Below are 17,424 nucleotides of genomic sequence, written 5' to 3' on the forward strand. Positions count from 1 at the left end.
TATAAAACATCAACTGACTCAATCACTCAGATGACTCAGTCACTCAGATTTTCAGCTATAAAACATCAATTGTCTCAATCACTCTACTCTTATACTTCTTCACAACTTTTCTGCGTCTAAAATACTTTGCATCTTAATTAAATTTTATAAATAAATTGAACTTGTTTTAAAGCTCCACTCTTACCTAAAACTATAGGCACAATTTTTAAAAGTAAAGTTAAGCTCAGGGGCAGTTCTACGCGGGTGTGTGGGGGAGGTATGACATGTAGGTATGTTGAGGAACTTAGTTGGTCAGTCGGGTGTCTGACACATTTTAGCTGGGTAAATTTTGGTTTTAAGCATTTTTTTTTTAAGAAAGAAGTCGTTTTAAGTATTCGCCCCCTTAATTTATTTAAAATTTTTACAGAAATGTCCTTAGTTAAGGACTCCAATCTTTATTTGGATATATCTTTAGAATCTCTAAGTCTCGTTAAGGTGAAAAAATAGTTTTGAAAAACTGAGATATAATTAATTTCATTTTGAAACTTAATCTATAACAAAAATCCCAAAGTAATTACAAAAGTTACTTTTTGATGTTTTTTAAATTAACAATTTAGTATGTTTTCCTTGGTTTTTGGAGAAAAAAATTGTTTAAAAAAAAGGTTTTTTCCACCAAAAATTTTGTATCTATGCGTTAACAGTAGGGTGAGGGGTTGGGAAAGGTTGCAGAAGACTCTAGTATGGGGCCCTGTTTCACAACGTCGGAACCATTACTTAGGTAATATTTTTAGTGTCAGAATATTTCAATTTTTACGAATGACTAGTGAGTGTTTCGGAAATTATTGACCATGGTATTGAGCTTATTCTGGCAACATTTAACGTTAAAAAAAATATTTATTTGAAACTGCTTATTTTTACCGAAAATAAGTTAATTGACACTAAGTTCATCAAATCAAAAAAATTAAACGGCTAATATATGTACTTCAAAAGAGTTCATAAATAACATAACCAACAGATGTCGACTCTAACAAAAAGAGGTTTCTTTTGTTAAAATTTGATAAAACTATAATTCCAACAAGCATTAAATGCAACGAGTAGCCAACCTAAAAATAATGTTGTACCAAAGTTGATCTTTTATTGTTGATGAACTTGCTTTTTTAATTAAGATGATATGAAAACAACGTTGACAACCGATGTTGCACAAATACAATTCGCAACACTGTTGTAACGTTTAGCAACGTTACAACAGTGTTGCGAATATTACGATATCAACTCAGCTAGCAATGTGTGCTAGCTGAGTTGATATCGTGAAAATTAGTGCAAAAATTCTTTTAAAGAACTGGTAAAAAAAAAATTAGAAAATTAAAGATGTAAAAATTACGAAAATGATACTCCACGAGCCTATTTATTTGTGCAAGATCATATAATATTAAAAACCTATAGCCACATTGTGAAAAAAGTGAATACCAAAATGTCTAATATACAAGAAGCAAAAAAAATTTAATGTAAAGTGTAAAAGAAGATGAAGTTTATATCTAAAAAAAACTTAAAAGTTCAACAAAGATTCCATAACTTATTAATCACAAAGTATAAAAAGAGAAATTAAAATGAAAAAAATATCGACTTAAAAACTATGGACAGCAACATATGTTCGTTAGAATCAACTATTTATAAATTATTAAGAAAAACTTAATCGTTATACTATTACAGGGACCTCAAACAACATAAGCACCCGAAATAAGCTTAACATTCAAAAAGTTTAGTTTCAAATATTAACAGTTTCTTGCGACAACACCTAATGGTATCCTTTTAGTTTCCGTATATTTTTACTTTTTTTTTAATTGATATCCTTGTTTGTATTTTTTTTTTCTTTTCTATATATTGTATAAAGATAAGCAATAAATGTACAATGAATGTTCAGGCCAGATAAATTATATGACTTTGTAAGGGAATCTCAGATTTTATCGGATTAAATAAAGTTAAAAAAAGAAAAAGAGCAGTACTTTCCTTTAATCAAGTTTATGCACTGCGCATATGATAAACTAATTCCACTTAAGGTTATCGGCCAATCTTTCATCGCTTCTTTAATGATTCATAGCTTTTTCTTTTAGTCGAAGGAGTTGTCCAAACTTATGTTTTCGAAATAAATAAGTTTAACCTGTAGGAAAATTTTTTATTAAGGTTGATAAAATGAAAGACAAAAAGGAACTACAACCTTAGGTTAACCTAACCTACAACCATGACCTTAACCTGCTTTCTAGTTGATTTTAAAGTCTTTTATCCTAAAATCTAAATGTAGCGAAAAACCAAAGCTGTTGAAAACCGAAAATACTGAAAAAATTATTTATCTTAAAGGAGTTTTGCTAGAAAAATATTTAAAACTAATTCTTTAAATATATAGGAGTCTATTTAAGTATTGATTTCTAGGTGTTTTTAGTAAATGACATTGTTTTAAAACACATTTAAATGTTTTTTTTTTGAGTTATGCTAAAAGGGGATAAATCGAAAAACTTATTTTATAACTTAGTAATTTAGTAAAGCTTTTGTAATTTTTGTAAATAGAGTTAGTAGTTTTTTTAAAGCATAGTAAATGCCATTAAATATCGAGTTTCATGATAACTTGTGTAATAAAAAAGAATATATTAAAAAAACAATTTTATTTGAATAAAAATAAAGATATAGCAAAGATTTTATTTAGCTTTCTCAAAATAATGTGTTGCTGACTACATCCCTTTGGGATGACCCAATTTAATTAATGATAAAGTATTGATAAAAGTAAATTCCGGCTATAAAAGATGAGGAGCAAAATATTTCTAGCAATAAAAGTTTGACTTCAGCCAACAAATGCAAAGTGTATAATAAGCAACCTTCAACTTTTCTTCAATAGCCTCCACGTCCTCAATTGTTTTAAGAAGTAAGTTTAGCTCAATTTGTTCCTCCACAATGCCTTGTGTCACATTAATTTGTTGTTGGATGTTGTGCAGCATAGCTGAATGTAACTTTTGGGCCTCTATTATTTCTTCTTGCCTAGCCAAAATTTTCAAAAAAAGTTTTTCTGTTTGTGAAAAATGAAACCATTATTAAAAACCAATATAAAACATTTTCATAAACAATAACCATTACATACACAATTACAAGCAACAATTTTGGTGAAGCATTTTGTTTTAGCATCTTACCTGATGTAGAATGGCCAAATATTTTTGACAAAGGATTAATTACGTCAAAAGGAAGACCAGGCACGTTTTTTGGCATCGCAATAGTTTCTGACTGAAAATCTACACACTGTGTAATTTGTTGGTGCTGAACTTCATTTTCATAAAACCACCCAAAAGAATAAAAGCATAAACAGTATTAAATTTATATTATTAATAAGTAATAAGTTTATAATATTTGCAGAAGTTTAAAATGTTGCAACAATATAAATCTTACGTGATGATTCTGTGTGTACCACAGGAGTAAACAATCCACTGTTGCCACTCTCAGAATAATTATCCCCTACAAACCCAAAATCAATCATGGTATAACAAAATTTACTTATTTAAATGCTCAGCATAAAATTAAAATGAAAGACTGATGCATTATTTATGAACTGATGAATTATTGTACTTTATTGATATTTAATAAAGTAAACAAATAATTTAAACAGCAAAACCTGATTCTAAATCTTACCTGATTGTCCCACTGATAATACAGGCTTAAGATACTTTTCTGTCATTCTTTTCTTTCTCCTAGGTTTTTTCAAAAAAAAAAAAATATATCAATAAAGAACAGAAGCAAAAATCATTTTAAGAAAAAATTTCATGCAACTAAGATTATATAAAAAAATTAATTGAACACCTATTGCAGTGTTTACTCTCTGAGGTCATGGTTGAACTTTCAGCTACATCTTCTTCGCTGCTAAACAGTTTTTTTTTCAGACTGTTTAAAAATAAAATAGTAAACAATAAAAATATAATAATGTTTCTATTAAAAAATAAAAATTTCTAACAATTAAATTCAGAATAATCATTTTTATTTTTAAATCTAAACTCTATATGAAATAGCTCAAAGCTTTCTTTTTTGTTTGCTAAACTTCTCTTCATCTTAGATTTTATCGGATTAAATAAAGTTAAAAAAAGAAAAAAAGCAGTACTTTTCTTTAATCAAATTTATGCGCTGCCATGGCCTACTATATTACACGGCCGTGGATGTTACATTTTAGAGGCCGATTCTAAGAGGCCTATTATAAAAAAGATGGCTGCGCAACTATAGCGAAAACATTTAATTATATCTTATCTAGACTAAATAGATAGTATAAATATAATATTACGAATAAAAATACTATGAAAAAGTATTCACGAAAAACTGGCATTTTGTGCTTTTATACTAGCGATTTATGTATTTATAAACGTATATATCTATGTATATTATATATATATATATATTTGTATCTATAATATATATTTTTATATATTTGTACATTACACATTTAAATTGACAGCACTGGGAATTTACAAAAAAAAAAAAGGTAAAAATTTTATTATTTTAATTTTTTATGTTACTATCTATTTATATTTGTTTTTTTTTAATATTATTTTTCTCTCTGTCTACTTTTAAAACTTATAACAGCATCTTTTCGTAGAGTGGCATTGATTATCTTCTGTTTATTGTTAAAAAAAACATTAATTATAATTTTAGAAGCAAATTTAAACCCCCATTCTTTGTGTAAATCGCAAGTAAAACAAACTGTTGGAAAGTACTTTGATAAAACAAAGCTTGATACATCTTTGACATTAACACCTTGTTTAGTTATTAAATTTGAAAGATTATCAAAGATTGCAAAACATCCACATGTGAAATCCTTAAGTGAAAGTGAAGGCACAGTAAGACCACCTCGTGAAAGTATTTGTAGATATTGACAAATATTTATATTGCTTGCATCTGTAGCAAGCATAGACTTGCAATTGCTACATTTGCTTCTTTTTATTAACTTCTTTGCTATGTAACCAGCTATTGTTGTTGCAACTTCTTCTGTTTCAGGTGAGAGAATTAATTCTGATATCTCATTTGAATTTAAATCTAATGTTATTAGTAATTCATCATTAATTGGATTATCATAATTGTTCTTTAAATCTTCATCCCAAATATTTAAATTCTCTTTAATTAAAGTCCGACATGCTAAAATAATTTCTGAATGTTGAACTTCTAGTAAACTTACTAGAAATCTCCCACCACTCATCTGTCGATATTGAGAAAATCTACGCTCTATAGGGTCACTTTGAAGTCGTGAAGTAAGCACATACAAATATCCTTCGTCGATAAGCTCGTCTATAAGCATTGCTTGAGAACGCAGGGTTGTGATAAGAGCAGATGATGTTTGTTTTGATAAAGTAAAAAATGGAGATTTCTGCCAAAGTTCAATCCAATCAGCTAGTTGCTTAAAAAATGTGGTTTTACCATCATCAAAAATAATTGCATTACCAAGTTTATTAGGACTAAATTGTTGTTTTGAATTTGAAACAGTCCATCATTTTTGAAAAATACTTAAAAAACCATAAATGTCAGTTCGTTCTGGAAAATAACTTTTAAAACTTGCAATTGTTGTTTCATCGAAAATCGAAAGTGCAAGAGAAACATTTTGCTTTTTATTACCAGGGTGGAGACTTTGATATGTAATTTTGGGAGCTTTTTTCAAATTACCTTGAAGTTGTTCATCTTTAGAATGTAGAAGATGAAAATCTCCCCAAGTTATATAACCAGCTGGACAATTATAGACATCATCTTTTATATTATAAGTAAATGATGGAAAGACAAATTTTTTGCAGTGTAATAAATTATTTCTGATATTTTTAACAATATGAACACTATCATAGAATAAGTATATTTTAATATTTGGACTATCAGGATGATAAATAAATAAATTTAACTGATTACCAAATTTAGAATGAAGTAAACTAAATGCATTTACATTTGCTTGATGATTGTCAGTAACAACTCCTCGAATTTTAAAACCAGATACAGAAAGAGAACTAATAGAATCTGATATTTGCTCTGAAAGCCATTTACCACTAATGGTAACTTCGGGTACTGCTTTTATAACATAAGGAACAGATTTCTTTAAACTAACAATCATAAATGCAACAACTCCTTTGTACAAAATACCATTGTCATCTGTACCCACATAGACACCACTACAATATTGTGCCTGTTTATGAAGATAAAATTCATCTACAATTAGTATTATATCTTCATGTATTGAACCCTTCTCACGAAGTGTTTTAATAGCCTTTATTGCATCAACTCCACCTTGTTTTATTTTATTTAACAAAGAAATTGAAGGTAAAGGAAATGATTCAAGTAAAATTTCATATGCTTGTTTAGATGTATATCTTAATAATAAAGCATGTCTTATCATATCTGCAGAATATTGCGGTTGACCCTTTGCTTTATAGTATATTCTACTGTTTATTTCTTCAAGAAGTATATTTCTATTAGAAGAAGCTATATTTTTTATGTACGATGCAAGATTTTCTAGCATACTCAAACTAGTTAACTTGGCATTATGACCTTTAATTAACCATGGTGGAAGTGGAACATTATTTCCTTTGTATTGTAATCCTACACATAAACAATGATCAATTTTTATTGATTCAAGAACAGAAGGAAAATGCGTTAAAGGATCAAATATTAAATTGTAATAAATAACACAATTGAGATGTTTTTTAAATTGAAAACCTTCTGGTGAATGTTTACTGTTTAACTTGTTCCATTCAGTTATTTTATCATTTTCAGAAAAAAAACTAAGTTCATCTTCTTGATAAATACGAGTTTTAGGTGCTCTTCTTAAAGCAATAGGTGATGATAGTGTGGAAGGTCGTTTTAAGCATTCGCTTGAGAAAATTTCAGGAATAGGGTTTAAATTCCAATTAAACGTGCATTTTATATCTCGAATAATGTACTTTTCATTAAAATGCTTTTCACATAAGACAGAATTTGGTGAAGGCACCCAATCACTACGATTTACAAAACGAATCCAATAACTTAGCAACTGTTGATTTTTCAACGGAAAATGAAAAGAAGCAACTTTTATATCTTCTAAAGAACTGTTGTATCCAGTTTTACAACCAAATGCAACACATTTGTTAACCATAATATTCAGCTTTACTAATAATAACAAATTGTCTAAAATAGCATTAGCATATATATATATATATATATATATATATATATATATATATATATATATATATATATATATATATATATATATATGTATATATATATATATATATATATACACATATATATTTACATATATATATATATATATATACATATATATATATATATATATATATATATATAATGTTTTTTTAATATTGCACTGTCATTATTTTGTTGCGTAAATAGGCCTCTTAGAATCGGCCTCTAAAATGTAACATACACGGCCGTGTAATATAGTAGGCCATGGCGCTGCACATATGATAAACTAATTCCACTTTAGGTTATCGGCCCATCTTTCATCGGTTCTTTAATGATTCATAGCTTTTTCTTTCAGACAAAAGAGTTGTCCAAACTTATGTTTTCGAAATAAATAAAAAATGATATAAGACCCTCTTAGTTGCCTACCTTATGTTCGAATTTAGTTTTAAAAAACTAAATTCGAACATAAGGTAGGCAACTAAGAGGGTCTTATATCATTACTTTTTAAATGTCATTGCAAATTAGTTTATCACAATACAATTAATTTATCGTATTTTTTATTCACATCATACGCAAAATTTGAATTAGTTTAATATTTTTTAGAAGTTCTTAGTAAGTTTAAACTATAAGTTGAAATAATTTTAGTTCTCAATCAAGTGCTGAAATGATTTTTACAATTTTGATTCTAGCAATGACGTTTTCAAAATTTAAAAACAAAATTAAATTTAGTTATGAATGTATTGGATCTCTCGATAAGACATGATAGAAAAGAGATCATAAACCTCTTAACTTATTATCGCAATAAATTATTGGATCTCTCGATAAGACATGATAGAAAAGAGATCATAAACCTGAAATTCATTAAAAAGAAAAATATATCTTTATTGTCTATTTTCATAGTCAATTTTCATGGAGATATGTACAGAGAGTTTACTTACTAAATGTTTGCACATAGAATAACCAGAATATCAATGAGTCACTTGATAAAATGATCTAGTCTTAAAGTTATATAAGACAAACAAATATTACTTAGAGTAATACATTATTCAAAATACATTAACTTTTTTTGTTTAATTATGATTGTTATTTTCTTTTTAATTTCTTGTTTTGTGTTTCTCAGTGTTTCCAAACTTTCGCCTGTTATTCATTTAGATTAAATCTATAACATGAAGCAAATTTTTAATGAAATAGTTAAGAGATTTGATTCATTTTTTATTTTACGGGAAAAAGATTTTTAATTCTATTTTTTTCAATTTGTACAGAATTTTGAGGTATATTGGAATATATATTAGAAAAAATATTTTTTTAAATAACTTTCTTAGGAAACTTTATTTATTTGTAAAAAAAACTATATCATTCCATATTTTGAGGGAATCAAATATCTAATTTGATGGTTAATTAAAAGAAAAAATAATCAAATAATACAACTAATAATAACAATTAAACAACTAATAACAGTAATTACAAATTTTAAATAAAAAAAATTTTTATTTGTGTGATGATGTTGAGTATTATAGGATTTTTTAGGTTGATTTGAGATATAATATGTGCTGCACTTTTTGGCGCCACCAAACTCAATTCTTTGTATATATCACTTTAGAAAGCATTTTTGACAAAGCTAAACCTTGCATATTTAAGTTTTGCACTGATAACATAGATTAATTTGACTAGCTGAAGTTTTGCTCAAAACTTAAGGGCACTTTTTATACTTTACTTGGTTAGCTGCTGACGTTGTTGTTGAAGTTGTTGATTGATTTATCTGCTGCTCATCATCAAAGTCAAGCTGAGTTTTTTCCTAGCTTCCTTTGGTGCTGTCAACATCTCTCAATCTCTTGAATATTTCATGCTTATTGAGATATCCACTTTGCTTATTGGTACGTCTACATTTTTGTTGCTGTTTTGAATCAATGTTTTAGATGAAAAACATTTGATGCAAACCTGCGGCAAACAATATGGCCGACTGAAATTGTTTTTCAACTTCTTTTTGAATTTTCTTTTAAATAGCTGGAGTTATATTGAAGACTAATTTCTGGGGAGTTGTGTGAGTTGGAAAAACAAGTATCCTTATGCTTAATCAAAAACTAGTTATTTTTGATAAACCAGATTTCACACTTGACTACTATTTGAAGCAGTTATATTTGTTTTTTAAATTGATTTTTGATCAGGTGCTGCTTCGATTTTCAAAGTTTTTAGAACTTTAAACAAAAATAAACCCTCTCTCAAAGTGCCAAGTTTAACTTTATAAAATTTACTTTCCTTTGTGGTCTTGAAGTTTACCAAATAAAAACCTATTTTATTATTTTAGGATATTTGTCAGAAAAATATTTGTTTTGAAAGTGAGATGGCTTTGGCAATAACTAACAATAAATATATTTCCAAATTCCAGGTTTATTGAAACCTGTAGCAGCAGAACTTTTGTTTTAAATCTGAATCTTGCAAACCCAGAACAAGTAGAAAGTTAAGTTAATTAAGTTTGGAACTTATTGTTTTATATACGTTGCACAAGTTGTTATAAATAACTAATTTAAAGAAGGTATTTTTACTCAGATAAAAAATTTTATATGATAACAAAACAGCAAAAAGTACACGAAACAATATGTTCGTTTAGCAATTTTCCAAGCTGTAAAATTTTTTGTAAGAACAAACAAAAAAGTTATTAAAGCCTTAAAGATGGACAAAAAACTTCAATAACTACAAACTACATTAATATTTGGCTAAAGTTCACGCAAATTCGAATAATTTTTGTAAAGTTGTATCTCTACAATGTAAATATTTAGAACTTTAAGGTTATGGTGCAGGGGGCCCATCCCCCCCGGATCCTGACTGATACCCCATTATAAAGTTATACGATTACACATTAATGTTTCAAATTTATATATTTTTTATTTGAAAAATTCTTTACATTAGGTATTATAATATTATAATGAACAGCCGTGATGTAATAGCTGCATGTTTCAGAAGTAAGATATCCCTGGTTCAAAGAAAGCTTTGGTAAAGAAGGAGGCACGAATTTCCTAGTAAATCCTCTTCAGCTACGCTCTGTGATAAGACTGTTACAACTAAGGGCACCTAAAAGTAAAACAAAAAAACAATCAGTATGGAGTTATATAAAAATATATTTAGTGTCACATTCTAGTATTCCAGTTAGCTAAAAAAAAAAGTTGTAAACCCAACTTCATTCTTTTCAACCTTGCTGATTAACACATCTAAAAAAAAAAAAAATCATAACATTTGTAATCATAACGCAAAACTTTAAAAGAATGAACCGCAACAAAATCGATACACCTGAAGGTAACAGCAAAAAACATTGTATGCCAATAATTAGTTCATGCTAAATTATGTTTTATAAAAATGTGTGGCTATGAAAATGGCCTTTTTACCTAGCAGTAATGAACTTTTTTTTTTTTAATTTTTTTACTTTTTTTATTATTTATAATTTATGTATTAATTTTCTATTTTTATTTTTTAATATTTATTTAAAACTTAATCTACGATTATTAATTGCAAATTTATTAATAACTTTTTCGATATCTAGTATCGATATCGATATTAGTGACTCTGTATGAATATTCATTAAAGCTGAACCATTTAAGCGTTCCTCTACCATTATATATTTTGCGTATAATTTTTCAGGCGCCGAAGCGAAGAAAATGTGCGCTCACATTCACATGAAGTTAAATGAAAAGGTAGCAAATAACTGTAAAATAGTTTTTATGTTCTCGAAGCCAGGAAAATTTATTGCTTTTAAAGTCTCAGTAATATTAGAAGGGACATTACCTTCAAAATTTAACCAATAGGCTTCCCATAGGTCAAGCTCACCAGGTAAAGCTAGTGGATTTGGTAAATCTGCCCTGTAAAATTCACTAAATAGTACTATACATTCTTTCCAACTAGTGTCACGAGAACTTCGAACTTCTGAAATCATTTTAGTAGGAACTAGGACAAGCGCTTTATAAAATTTTATGGTAGTGTTGTCAAACCTTGTGCCTAGTTCAGTACTCAGATGGTCTAACAAAGGAATTGTGATTGCTATTTTGAAATAATCAGAAACACATTCCTAAGGAGCATTATTTCTGTTTTTTGAAATAAATGAAGTTCTTGGCTCAGCTTCAGTAACATTTAGCTAATGGGCTATTTTTAGTGCTTGTTCATAGCACATTTGATGGTGTTGATCAGCTATACTTCTAAGCGAAGATATAACATCTTTTAATGCCCGAATAAGATTTAAACCATCACAAATATCATGACTCTTTGACTGCAACAATCGTGTTACTGGAAGAATAATGTCAAAGACATTTCTTGTTATACATAAAGCAACAACAAAGTCAAAAACTGTTATTAACTTCAGAAGCGAGGATGCACTGGAAGACGTTGAGTGATTAAAAGTCTTATTAACATTTAAAGACATTTCATCAAGACAAGAAACCAAAGGAATTATAAGTTCTTGAAAAGTATCCAAACCATTACCTTTTTCTACCCAACGTGTTTTGCAAACATATTTCAATTTTTTTTTACCAGCAACTGGAGCAGTTCTTTCAATGTGCTCCTCTAAATTTTTTTGCCTTGTAGGTGAAAGATTAAAAAAGTATGATACATCTTTAACATGCGCCAGAAGATTTTTGACATATTGAACATTGCATGATGCACAAATGGCTAAGTTAAGTCTATGACTGTAACAATGAACATATATAGCTTTTTCATTTAGATTTAAAACACGAGATTGTAACCCTTTGGTGTGTCCAGACATTGCCCCAGCACCATCATATGACTGTCCTCTACAACTCATGATATCCAACGAAAAATCTGAAATACTTTTTAACAAAACATTAAATAATCCTTGACCAGTATCATCTTCAGTGCAATGTAAGAAACTAATAAATTCTTCTCTTATATTGAACTTGGAATCAACAAATCGTATTACTAATGATAGTTGTTCTTTATTGTTACTGTCTGAGGCTTCATCAGCTATATTAGAAAAATACTTAGAGTTTTTAATTTCTCCAATTATTGCATCAGTAACAACTTCTCCAAAACACTTTATTAGTTGATTTTGTGATGTCTTAGATATGTAGAAAGCACTTTGTTGATGATACTTGAGATGATCTTCAAGAATTTTATCAGCAGTTTGTACACGGAAATGTAGTAATTCAATAAAATTTCCTGCAGTGTGATTAGAAAATTCACCATTTTCAGGATGAAACTTAGAGTCGTCTCTATGCCCACGTAAAGAAAACCCAAGACGCCCACAAAGAATAATTGTTTCAATAATAGGTTAAAACAACTGTAGATTTTTGGAAATCTGTGATTGAACTATTTTTTGAGATATAATGTCTTTTGATTCTGTTTTACAAGACCAAATCGATGATAATGAAAATAAAACTTGAGCAGTTTTTACATGCAAACCTTTATTTCTGCAGCCAGACTTATTGTTTTTGCCAAACACTTGTTTCTGAAAGTAACGAGAAGCATCATTCCAGCGATCATAAGGCTTACTAAATAATCTTTCAGCTAAACTACATTCAAATGGAGAATTGTGCCCAAAAAGTACACATGGTAAACAGAAAGCTCCATCAAATATATTTGAGTATGTAAACCATTGAAATTTTTCTATCCATATAAATTGAAAACTTTATCCATTTTTATTTTTAGGAAAAATAAATTTCTTACTAGGAACAAATATAGATTGAACTAAATTTTGAAGTTCAGAATGATTTAAGGTTTTTGCAACATTTGAATAACTAGTATTGTAATAACCAATATCGTAATTATTAGAGGGTTAAGAAAATGGTTCACAAAAAGTAATTTTACTAAAATTGGATAAAGATTAGATGATTAACTAGAAACTAGCATAGATTTATTTTTTATTTTTTCTTGCAAAAGATTACAATCTTGATGGTCAGATAAAACATAGAAATTTATTTTAGTCTGTAACTTTTTTCCAATTCCATCGCAAATTTTGCGTTTTAAATTCTCTCTCATTAATAAAGTAGTATAATAGTTGTGTTGAAAAGGAGAAAAAAAATTTAAAATACTTTCGTAACAAAAAAGGAGATAAAAAGATTTAATATTGTTTAATGAATTTATACAAGGTAAAATAGTTTGGCTAAATAAACTTTTATACTTTGGTAGACCAAAATCTAGGTATAAACATTCTATTTTTTTGCTGCAAACACTTGACAATGCAAGAATAAAAAGGAAAGAAGACCAGTTTTTATCATTACAATTAGTAACAGCTTCCTCTTTTACCAATTCTTCACATTTTTTTCCTGTATCCAAAGAACTTAGGGAGACTGACAAAGGAAGAATGTTATCAAAACATAAAAAAGAGCTTGGATTATTATTAAAAACATATTGAAAAGTTGGGTGGTTATAATAAAAGTCAGCGTTTAGGAAAAGTTCAATTGAGGTCAATAATCTTAAATCATTAACTATACAGTTATTCCCAGATAGACATAAGGAGATAGAACTGTATAGACAATTTCCATTTGTTTGAGGCCTAGATATACGTAAAATATAACAATTAAATAATTTTCATTAATAATATTATGTTTATTTTTAAGTTTTAAGTTTTAAATTTATTAGTCTTATATTTATTAATTAAAAAAGTCAATACCTTGTTTCAATAACAAAACAATATAATAAAAATATCAGTACCTTAAAACAAGAAAGTTGCCATTAAGTTTTTTTTTGAAAATCTTTCAAATAAAGATTTCATAACTTTTAAGTGTCTCATCTTTAAAAGAGTCAACAATATTGGCATCTTTAAAAGAACTGACATTTGTTTCCAACTTTTTTTTCCAGGAGAATAATTTTATTTTGTCATTTTGCAGCATAGCTTTTTTGACTTCGTTATTAAGCTTCGTGATTTCAATTTCGAGCGACATTTTGAATATTTGGTAATTTGATAATTTTACAAGTTTATGATTCCATTTATTAATTTTGTAAATTTTATATATTTCAGGGCGTATGTCAAAGGGGACGTCCGACAATTTTTTTTATCAAATAAATCATATATATATATAAAATAAATTGCGAAGACTAAAATTTAAAAAAAGATACACTATATAATCATATAAAATTGGGGATGTCCATTGGTGTATTGTATTGTGTATTTGTTGATAAATTTTTTTTCACCTCCTGATAACCGTATAACAAAAGATTTTAATAAATATTTAACTTATGGTGTATGTCGAAATGGACGTTCAAAATTTATTTTAAGTAAAAAGTTTTATTAATAATTTTTTTAACAAATTAAATCCAAAATTAACAACAATTTTCATTTTATAGTCAAATAAAATTGGGAGCGTCAATTAATGTTTTTCAACAAATATTAATTATCAAAAATTGTTTTAACTTCCGGTTCATAACTATTTTTATGTAAACTTTAAATCTCGCAAAGTAATTATAGAAATTACTCAGCCGAATAACTCTTACAAGTATTAGAATATCCTACTAATATGTAATATTATATAATAGTGCTGTACACTTGAAGAGTGATGAGTCCAAAATACGTAGAGTTTGTAACTGTAACATCTGTAACTCACAAACAAACAAGCATGTTAAAAGTTAGTATTTAAAATGTCCATCCAATTTGTTTTTGAATTAGTTGATACTGATTGCGTCTATTATTTCTTGCTTAAGTTTAATCCAATTGTTTGCTACTCTATAAGTGAAAAAAATTATGTCATTTTATACTTCCTGTGTATTGCCTTCTCAATTTAATATTGTAACCTCTACTTTTATATCTGTTATCTAGCATTTCGGGTTTTGTGCAAAAGTTCTATCGTACCCTTTGTTTTCCATTTAATTAGTTGAGTAACTATTTTACATTTAAGTAATTAATGTTTTATGACTATAATAGTTTTATGATTATACTGCAAATACAACTGACTTAATATTGCATTATAAATATCAGTTTTTTGGTACTTGGCATACTCAAAGTAAATTTCGGTAGTAACTTTTATTTTCTACTTTTGGTAGTTACTGAACATGTTTTAAACTGTTTTAGCTACTATATATTGTTTTTTTTAAAATAAAATTTTTAATGAAATTGTTAATTAAAAATAAACATTTTTTTTATTGTTTAAGGTTCTAATGATTGAGTTAATACCGAATCTACTATTCTATAAAGTTGAGGGACTTGGTATGTATAGACATTTTATATGATTTTTTTCTTCAAAATTACATAGAATTTTAAACAACATTTAATATTGACTATAGTTAGATTACTGTTAAAACAATAAAAATTTTTATTAAAAAGATATTATAAGGATGTTTCAAGAAAGTAAAATGTTTTAAACCTTCATCAATATAAATATATAAAAATGTGTTAATTTTTATACATATAGTTAAAAATAGAGTATTTTTTCTTCTTCAAAACATCTAAAAATTTAAACAATATTATTTAAAGACCTAATTTTTATTTTGGACGACAGAAAAATTATTTTTCTAAAACTAACATTTTAAAAACAAGTTCTTATACAGTTACTTTTTTAAAATAATTTACTTTTTTCAAGGAATGGAAAAAGCATATTGGAAAAGAACGTAAAAAAAAAATAGGCGCCCAAACTTTTTATATGACTTTCTACATTCTTGTCAACCCCACTTATTAATCTTAACTATTTTTTAAAATAATATGTTAGTTTGACAGTTTCCAATAAAACGTTGGATAAAATTTTTTATGATGATCAGTTCAGTCACATTTAAATCTTTTTTTAAATAATTTGATATGCCCTAAAAGTAAATATACAAAGAAATAGGTCGATAAGCAGTAGGTAAAGCAGTAAAGTTGCAAGTAATAGATATGAAGGATGGCTCAATGATAAATAATAGAGAAATAGCAAAAAAAATTCAAAATTTTAAGAAACTACGTCTGATGTACCCTAATGACACTTAAAATAACAGGTTCATTCAACCATGCCATTCAGGAATATGCATGCCAGGCAGAAACAGAATTATTCAGATAAAATACTTACGCAAAAATAGTCTTATATTTTGTCAAGTAAGAGACAATCCGATGTGAAAACCGTGAAAAACATATTTCTTCAAATACAGTATGAAACATTTTCTTAGGAAAAAAATAGGTGTCAATGCATTTGTTAAAACACCTATGTTGACGGTCAGAGATTGGCTCACAAGATTTTGATGGTGTTAGGAGAGAATTGGTTGGTATTTTGAGGAGTGGAGGCAAGTAACTTTTAGTGATGAAAGTAACTCTGAAGTAATGAATATAAAAAGTAAAGTTCATGTTCAAAGATTTAAATTGGAAAAGTATAGTAATCGCTAATGTGCTGCCTCCAAAACAAGCTTGTGGGGATGTTTTAAATACTAGCTTAGATGTTAGTTTTGTTGCTTTAATTTTTTCATATAGTGCGGTTTTTTCTTCATATTTATTGTTATTTTGTTTCATAACGTTTTTATATAGAGTTTTATATATGAGTATGTCATCCAATTGTTTAAAATTGTTTAAAAAAGATTTTTCTTGCAAATAAAAAAACAACTTATCTTTATCTTTTTTTCTATATCTTTAGTTTTTATTTTATGGTAGTTAATGGCAAGCATCAAAATTTTACTGTGCCTATTTTTTTCGAAAGCACTCTATATATTTACAATATCGTAATGAATTAATTCATATTGGTCAATGAAAAGTAGAAATGAAAGACGTTAGGGTTAGGGTTAGGGCTAGGGTTGAATTACATTGTGGCAAGGGTAACAGAGAAAAACCCAAAACAAAGAAGAAAAAGGTAGCATGTGGGGAAAAAAAAAAGAAACCGAATATTTAGATACAGATTTCCATGCAAAAAAAATGTTGCTCTTGAAATGCGGGAATATCACAGCAGAAAGTAAAAACAGCGATGGCAAAAAAAAAAAGCTGCTACAGGGAGTGTCAAAAAAGACTTAAGAGGTTGCCACAAAAACCAAAGAAAAATATTAATGAGAATAATAACAAAATGTCATTGATCATGTTCAGACGTTTAGAGTTGTTGAATCCTATTACGTGAAACACACAAAAAAATCGCAGTTTCGTCCTCAGGAGCTTTCAATTTAGGAAATGCATAGAATCTTTATAAAGTTTCGTAGTGAGAAAAATCTTCTAGAAGAGGGATTCAAGTTCTATCAGAGAGTTTTTAAACCTAAATTTTGTTTAAAATTCCAAAAAGTTAAGAAAGATTATTGTGGAACTTGTAAAAATTTTACGAATAAAATAGAAAAAGGTTATAAAGATTGTCAAAAGTATAACAAACATGTCAGCGACAAAAAATT

General features: G+C 27.6%; 1 protein-coding gene across 1 annotated transcript; it reads right to left on the minus strand.

Annotated features, from left to right (window-relative positions):
• Positions 1–11,284: 11,284 nt before the first annotated feature.
• On the minus strand, positions 11,285–14,045 carry LOC136091875 (52 kDa repressor of the inhibitor of the protein kinase-like). The gene is made up of 5 exons (XM_065819589.1): positions 13,880–14,045; positions 13,283–13,451; positions 12,829–12,899; positions 12,444–12,768; positions 11,285–12,374 (listed from the first exon to the last, which is right to left on the minus strand). Exons 1-5 carry the CDS (start codon positions 14,043–14,045, stop codon positions 11,285–11,287), a joined length of 1,821 nt encoding a protein of 606 aa, XP_065675661.1.
• Positions 14,046–17,424: the final 3,379 nt, after the last annotated feature.

This window comes from Hydra vulgaris, chromosome 15 (assembly GCF_038396675.1).
Source record: "Hydra vulgaris chromosome 15, alternate assembly HydraT2T_AEP".
Lineage (NCBI taxonomy): Eukaryota > Metazoa > Cnidaria > Hydrozoa > Anthoathecata > Hydridae > Hydra > Hydra vulgaris.

Bases quoted from the DNA above. Each gene is read 5' to 3' on its own strand.
- LOC136091875 (XM_065819589.1), bottom strand. From the start codon at position 14,045: ATGTCGCTCGAAATTGAAATCACGAAGCTTAATAACGAAGTCAAAAAA. The intron at 13,452-13,879 runs GTTATGAAATCT...TTCCTTTGTCAG, and splicing joins TAAAGATGAGACACTTAAAA to TCTCCCTAAGTTCTTTGGAT. The intron at 12,900-13,282 runs GTATAAAAGTTT...TTACAATACTAG, and splicing joins CTAGATTTTGGTCTACCAAA to TTATTCAAATGTTGCAAAAA.